Source organism: Triturus cristatus, chromosome 1_2 (genome assembly GCF_964204655.1).
Source record: "Triturus cristatus chromosome 1_2, aTriCri1.1, whole genome shotgun sequence".
Lineage (NCBI taxonomy): Eukaryota > Metazoa > Chordata > Amphibia > Caudata > Salamandridae > Triturus > Triturus cristatus.
In genome coordinates this window covers 649,921,770-649,929,781 of record NC_140580.1, presented here as the reverse complement: position 1 = coordinate 649,929,781, position 8,012 = coordinate 649,921,770, and the positions used below count along the sequence as shown (strand labels likewise).

The following is an 8,012-nucleotide window of genomic DNA, read 5'->3' as shown; positions in this document are numbered from 1 at the left end:
TGCAGGGCAAGACAGTAAGGCTGGGAGTGAGGCCGAGGCAAGGGGGCTGGGCCCGGTTTGCCAGTATTTTTAATTGCTTCCATCACCCCCATTCAGATATGTGAAATTTTGGGACTATGAAAACACACTTAGTGTTAAATAACTAGGGTGAGCATTTAATTGTCAGTCTTGAAGCCTGGCTGGGTAATTTGTGGGCTAACTGGGGGTGGCAGGGCCCATGGACAGGCACTGCTGATCTCCGATGTGCATGGTCTTAGAAAACAAAGTGCTGGCTGACCCTGAGAAGCCAAGGTGAGTGTGGGGTTCTGCTCCACGTAGACGAGCTGCTCCCTTACTTACCCCTGGAATGGCCTGCCATTGCTGAGTCATCTTTTTCTGCTGGATGGTGTGGAGCTTTCAGCTCACCCACACAGACTACAGCTGCATCTCCTGCACCTTTCGAGTGAGCTACATAAGATTCTTGATAGGCAGAGGTGGGCTGGTGAGATCTCTGTAGTGCACCCCAACTAGGCCTGGGGCGTAGTTATTAATGTTGCTGCAGATGCAGTGGCACAGAAGCACGTGGGACCTTCTGCATCTCAATTTTGGTAGTATTTTATTACATAAATGGGCTATGAGGGACTTTCCTTTCCTTGCGTACATCAGGGCCCCTGGCAACAGTGCTTGTCACTGAGTCAAGCCTGCCCCAACCAGGCTGTGCATACAGTGCAGCACCAGTGCCCCTAGAATGTCCCACTTTGCTTCATCCTTCAGTTCACTGCTGGGCAAATCAGGAATCCTGAGCCTCCTTGCTTCATATACGTCATAGGGTGGAAGGAAAAGATCTCCAAGTGGATAGCGATTTGTCAGATTAACAACGAAGCAGTCTAGTAACCAATATTCAGTAAAGATTTAAGCAGGATATTTAGCCAAAAGCAAATGCAAATGACTCCTTTATTACTTAGCAAAAGTCACATTAAACAAAATAAGAAACACAGGGTGGAAGGCTGAAACCAGAACGCTCTAATGCCAACAGCCTGTCACTAAACTGAAGAAGTAAACGGAGAAGGTGGGAGTATATGGTGAAATACTGAGCAATGTTAACCTTCACAGAAGTTTCATAGTCCATTCATGGTTCTTTCCAGCATTCTGTTTGCACCAATACCTTGTGATTCTGGAGAGCATGACGAAAATTAGTCTAAATGTACCTCAGTTATACCAATTAATTTAAGTTTATTGTGTTGCTTGTTTAATTGTTATCACCGTGTTTACCACAGTTCCTCGAATTGAACGAACGTGTGCTTTACAGTTCTGGTTCAACCTTTTGTATGGTCTCTAAGCTCCTGAAGATGACACATGGGCGGCTTGAAGGCGTTCTTCTTTACGCCATTTTGTGGCTCAAACTTCAGAAGCAGGAGCTCGCAGCCCAACGTTCAACATATGCTGTAGTCATGCAGAGTTGCAGTTCAGAATATTGAACTTAAACAGAAGCAAATACAGTCTTCAAGCTGGCACATGCCCTCACACCTACACTGGCAAGTGCACCAGTGCTTATAAAAACGCGCACCAGTACCCTTGCTCACCTACCTAACACCTGGTATAACATCAGGAAACCCACTCACACCTACACTAACAGCAGCACTCATATTGGCATGTGCACCAGTAATCTCATCTGCATCTGCACTCATCTGGTTTACCAAGTAATAACCAAAAGAAATACTCACAAGATGTAATGTTAAGTTTACGGTAAGGAGGAGTTCACATTTCATGTAAATGTTCACATTTCCCAAACTTTAAGACAATTTATGAACAGAAGTTGTATAAACTGTGCCTATAGAGCTTGGCCTGATACTTCAGCAGAACAGAACGCTCTTATTCACAGTTTATGACACACCTACACGTTTATTGGCTTTTATCTAATTTAGAACCATGACGCCTCTTTAAAATGTCATCTGACAGTTTCTAGTTCCGTCAAATGGGCTTTCAAATTTGCTCCACATTACATACAGTATGATATGTTTTTTTGCTGTGTTAAACCGGGCACAAGATGGAGAAAGCAAAAATACAACGACCCAACCACAATTTAAAAAAATGCACACAAAGAAGAAATGTGGTCACTCAAAAGGCCCCATTTTCAGTACATAAACCCAATACTTTCGCTGCTTCTCAGTAACTGCAGTTTTTTTAGCCAACACCTTAAGTTAAAGGGTCCTGTTTAGAGTTCATTTCTGCCAGGAGATTCTACAATTTGGGGTCTTCTACAGGATGGTCCTCAGGGCCAGAAGCCATGTCTTGACCTGCGTGATCACTAGCAAACTTCACCACACTCTGAGCGTCAGCTGGTTTCTCACTATCCTGTACACCATCTGTATCCACTACAGGTTCACCGCTTTTTTCCTCATCTGCTTCTTCCTGTTCCGCTCCCTGTTTAAAACGAATTTTGTTTTTGAACAGACAAAAATAGAATTAGAACAGTTTAATAAAATCAGATCACATCAATTAATTCTGATCAAAATGCACCAAATTTGAAGTCGTTGTGCAGTGCTTTAGAGAGAAATTATGAGAAGAAAAGCTATGTGTTAGAAACGGGAGGGAGGTACCCCTATGAACTAATCAGGCACACCAGTTAAAAAAAAAAAAACAAATCTGCTCAACTCTAGGAAGCAAAGGCACAAGCAACAGGCAACACCAGAAGAAAAGTATGCCAAGATTAAGCAGTACCAGGCAACATTAAAGTAACGAACAAAACAATAAAATTCCTAATTTAGAAAAATGTAACAAGTAAAATAAAAACACATACATTGTTAACACTGGAATAGAGAACCGGATAAATGGATTTTTTAAGTTTTAAGGCAAGATGTTTACCAAGTGCCCAGAGGAAAAATGGACATCTAATGAACACTTTCAGAAAATGTCCAAAAAGGCCTCTAGAGACTGCACCAGAAACAAACACCAATAAACGTTACTAGGACTTTGTTCTGCCTCACATTGGCTGGGAAGTCAGTTGCATAGTCGGTAACCTTCAATGCTGGTGCTCTCCAATGCTTTTATTCTCCCTGGTGCGCTTCTGGTGTACTCCAGTCACAGCTCCATCTGCCAGCACTGATCCTGCTTTCTGCTACAACATAGCTTTAGAACAGGGGGTACTTCTGCCTTTTCACCAAATTGTAGCAGCAACAGGAGAAAACTACTTGACCCTTGGAGGGCAGTGCCAGCCCCTAGGGGCTAAAGACACAAAGATGAGCAGGAGACAGGAGTCCCTAATCTTCCTCCAGCAGCCAGGCAAAACCTTATTTTCTTCAGCATCCTTTTTCTCTGGTTCAGGGAAGTTTCAGAAGGTGGCGGTGAGGTGACAGTCTTATCCTATTCACTAGCCAGTGATTGGCGAATACCCTACACTCAATCCTGCCAATTTTCCAGCAAAATTCTTGCCTCTTATTTTGGCACTTCCTTTTCAGTTTACTGCAGACCATTGTAGAATCCCTCAGCCATGATAGCTGTAGCCTTCTTCTAGAAGCAAGAGCTGCATCCCACCTAGCAACTACACTGTGGAGATGAGGTTTCCACCATTCTTGCAGTGCTTCAACTGGTTTTGCATCCTTGTAGGAGCACAGGCAGAAAGTCTAGGGTGGCTCTAGGCACGAATGGTTTCAGTTTTTGACACCCCAATTTGGAATCGCCACTTCTTAAGGAACATCTGTGAATGCTGCCCCTAGTAATGCCAAATGTTCCTTTCACCCTCCAAGATAGCTAACCCCTCCTATTCAGCAACTGCTAAAACCACTCAACCGTTCATGTTGCCAGAGTCAAACCTTTATCTTCTTAGAGAAAAGTCGTTATAGCTAATCAGGGAGGGGTATTCAATCTTCTGAGTGGTACTGTGATGTAAATCAGTTCTAATCTAGTTCCTCCCAGGGAACACAAAATAAACTTTTACAAAGTTACTTTTCCATTAAATTTATCAAAAATCTGTTTTCACCAATGAAAAATAGCTTTCATTGACCATTCTAGTATTTTCCCAAGCCAAGATGCAATAGAGGCTCGTTTATTAATAAATAGACCTGTTCATAGAAAATGTAGTGTTATCTAAAGAGTGGTTAACAGTGACTTGTTCACTCTGGGACATACTTTTACTTAAAATCTAGCATAACCCATTTTTATACATTACACATCGAACTCAGTTGCATTATGCAAATATCAGCCTGATTTGTTGAACCTACTACTGCTTGATAAACAATTGGGTCAATGCCCAGAAGAAGCATGCAACTCATTGTCATGTTGATTAACATAGTGTGCTTAAATTACATCTTCCTATGCTTATAACTAGAACACCATGCCAAGTGTCAGTACTGACAATTCCCTGTGGTGCATAGTTTGGTTCACTGACTCTGTTGAAGCATCATGTGAGTTTTGTGGGTTCCACACCAGTGAGGAAGGGTTGAGTCAATCCTTTGACTAATTGTTCACATTTTTGAACACTGGTGATAGGGAACATTAACCTGTGACATGTTCCATTTTCTAACCATTAAACAGTGAACAGTTTATGACCTCTTTGAAGACACGCTAGGTGTGAAACTCTCCCTTTTTGGCATCTCTAATCAAGGTTGCATTATAGATGGGCGAACACTGGGCAACACAAAGGACCTGACTGCGATGGCGGTCGGATGAGCATCTGACCGCCATCGCCGCAGGCAGGTGACCGCCCGACAATGAGTAGGCGGTCCCACCAACCCTATTATGATAAGACTGCTGTGCAAGAGGTCGTAAAATGCTTTGTTCTACTAAGGCGCCTGGTGCAGCCTGGAAGAGGGCTGCAGCACAAGCCGCAGTAGAAAAAGGCACTTATCAAACATCCATGCACTGTGTACTAGACACCACGTGGTGCCTGGCACACGGTGCCTGGATGTGTGGGGGGGGGGGCACCATACGTGCCCCCCCCTCGGCTACTTAGCAGTGGCCCACGTGGGACGGGTGCGTTGCTTGGGGCCCCCAAAGTCCGTTACTATCTGCCTTTTCAAGGTAGTGGGACCGCCATGAAAAGGCCGTAGGAAAGGGACATCCTAATCCCTGGAAGCTTCTTCAAATTGCCACAAAGGAATAATCAAACAGATACATTTAAAAAGGTAAATACATTATTGTTGTGCAAATAAATTTCCTGTGTGCTAAATGTGACCGCTCACTGAGGGGATATGCCTTTCACCCATCTTTTCACCATGGGATGACCAACTACATTCACCCAAACCACTACAGCTCAAAATCACTGAAGGTCTCAAACAACTTCATTTTCAGATGTGACTGATATTTTCTATTTTATATATGGTGGTTGCCTTTCTTCAGCCCTCAGTGCAATGCTAGATTGCTTTGCTCAGTGTTCATTATTGGACACCGAATGTTTGGGTCTTTGAGTCCTAGCCCAAAACAGTGGCGGTCTCCCAACAAAGTGTGGCCCAGTGTACCATGACATTCTTGAACTATGTAAAACTCACGTTTGAAACTGTCCTTTCTCAGACTATTGGGAGCATGGAATTGGTTTGATCTCATTTTTATGTTTGTATGGTTTCTAAGTGAGCCCTTAAATGTGAACTTGAATTTGCAAAAAAAAAAACAGAACAAGTGAAGTACTTTAGCCACCTTCACAAGACTAAACCTGTGCTATCCTTGCCACATCTTTCAAATGCAATCAACTGTGTTTCATGTTGTGGCTGCTCTCAGATGTGCTTCAGAGCAAAGGTAACTGAGCATGAAGGCAAGGAGGCAGGGTCTCTTGCAGCAAATTCTGGCATAACCAACTGGCGCAGTTTAAAGAACAAGGAACACCTGAGTACATCTTAAATCAGGAGGGAAATTAGGAACATTGGGAAAGATTGATTTGTCACTGTTCAACTAGCCACTCTGTTCTTGCTTATGCCCAACTTAAAGCCAACAGTTATGCCTACTAGGCTGATAGACTCAGTTTGGGGGCTGTGGGGGGAACTTTAATCCCTAACACTCTCTCTAACATCAACATCAGTTGTTTCAGCAGGTCCTTAACGACCGTATAAAAATGCAGTCTTACATTCATGTTGACATTTGCATTTCAGTCTGTCTTTGTCGGTTTATTGCCGTACTTGATAAATACATGCTGTCCTGATTCATACAGACAAAGAACAAGCATTGGATAAGCCAATCGGTCTTGCCTATGCAAGTGCTACTGACTTTGCCAAAATGCTATAGCAATATTGTACACCAGAGTGGCTGCTGTTCAGCATGGTTAAACGTTAGTGGGGTACAGGAGAGTGTAGTGTCGTAAAGTGGACTAGAGTGGAGTGCTATGGAGTGGCGAAGAGTAGAGTGGAGTGACATACAGTAGAGTTGAGTGACATGGAGTAGCGTACAGTGTTGTAGCGTGTCATGGAGGGAGTAGAGTGTCGTAGAGGTGAAGGGCATAGAGTTGAGTGGCACAGAGTGGAGTACAGTGTCAGAGTTGAGTAGAGTGTCGTAGAGTGTTGTGGCATAGAATGTCATGGAGTGGTGTAAAGTGTAACTGCAACAAATGATAGACGGAATGCTGAATGATTCAAACATTCTCCCCCAATCAAGAGATCTAGGTTAAATCCATCGTTCTTTTGCCCACTACGCCACCCCAGTTTGGACCCAGCCATATGCAAATCAGTCTTGACCCAGTACCTCATGGGAACAGTCCAGAACGAACTGTCAAGCCAGGTCCTCTCGGGACCAGAAACAAGCATCCTGGGACCGGTTTCAGGGAATGCAACCTTCATCAGCGAGGTTAGCTTGAATCCAGTGGCACAGTGAGCAAGGGACCCACGTCTGGGCATACCCATCCCACTTAGGGCGAAAAGTGTAACTGCAACAAATGATAGACAGAATGCTGAATGATTCAAACACTCTCCCCCAGTCAAGAGTTCTGGGTTAAATCCATTGTTCTGTTGCCCACTACACCACCTCAGTTTGGACCCAGCCATATAAATCAGTCTTGACCCTGAGCCTCATGGGAACAGTCCAGACCGAACTGCCAAGCCAGGTCCTCCCTGGAACGGAAACAAGCATCCTGGGACCGGTTTCAGTGTATGTCACCCTTCATCAGCCAGGCTAGATTGAATACAATGGCACAGTGAGCAAAGGACCCTGATTCATACAGACAAAGAACAAGCATTGGATTAGCCAATAGGTTTTGGCTATGCAAGAGCTACTGGCTTCGCCAAAATGCTTTAGCAATATTGTACGCCAGAGTGGATGCTGTTCAGCATGGCTAAAAGTTAGTGGGGTACAGGAGAGTGCAGTGTCATAAAGTGGACTAGAGTGGAGTGTTATGGAGTGGCGAAGATTAGAGTGGAGTGACATACAGTAGAGTTGAGTGACATTGAGTAGTGTACAGTGTTGTAGGGTGTCATGGAGGAAGTAGAGTGTCGTAGAGGTGAAGGGCATAGAGTTGAGTGGCACAGAGTGGTGTACAGTGTCAGAGTTGAGTAGAGTGTCATAGAGTGTTGTGGCATAGAATGTCATGGACTGGTGTAAAGCATAATGGAGTGGCTTAGAGGGTGCTGCGTAGAGTGGAGTAGAGTGGCGTAGAGCGGAGGAAATTGTCATAGAATACAATGGAGTAGAGTGGTATGGAGTGGCATAGAGGGAGTTGCATAGAGTGGAGTAGTGTTGTAGAATGGCGGAGTTGGGTGCTGTAGAGTGGAGTGCCAGAGAGTGGATTAGAGTTTCAGTGGAGCAGAGTTTAATGGAGCAGGCCATCATACACTGGAGTATTATGCAGTGGAGTGTCATAGAGGAGAGTGGCCTAGAGTGAAGTGGAGTGAAGTACAGAGGTGCAGAGTAGATTGGCGTAGAGTGCAGTGGTTTTGAGTAAAGTGGTGTAGAGTGCATTGGCATAGAGTGCATTGATGGAGAGTTGTCCAGAGTGCAGTGGCATAGAGTAGAGTGGTGCAGATTAGATTGCAGTGGCGTAGAGTGAAATGACAGAGTGGAGTGGCATGGAGTGGAGTAAAGTGGTGTAGAGTGAAGTGGAATAGAGTGGAGTGGTG

At 44.3% G+C, this 8,012-nt stretch overlaps 1 protein-coding gene across 2 annotated transcripts in view; it reads right to left on the bottom strand.

Annotated features, from left to right (window-relative positions):
* Positions 1 to 914: 914 nt before the first annotated feature.
* LOC146867798 (DPY30 domain-containing protein 1-like) overlaps positions 915 to 8,012 on the bottom strand; it is a 148,369-nt gene continuing 141,271 nt past the window's right edge. For both annotated transcript variants that reach the window (XM_085608083.1, XM_085608094.1), the window contains one exon: positions 915 to 2,403. In XM_085608083.1, coding sequence (XP_085464209.1) covers positions 2,221 to 2,403 — 183 coding nt within the window. In that variant the 3' untranslated portion in view covers positions 915 to 2,220. The remainder of the gene's footprint in view (positions 2,404 to 8,012) is intronic.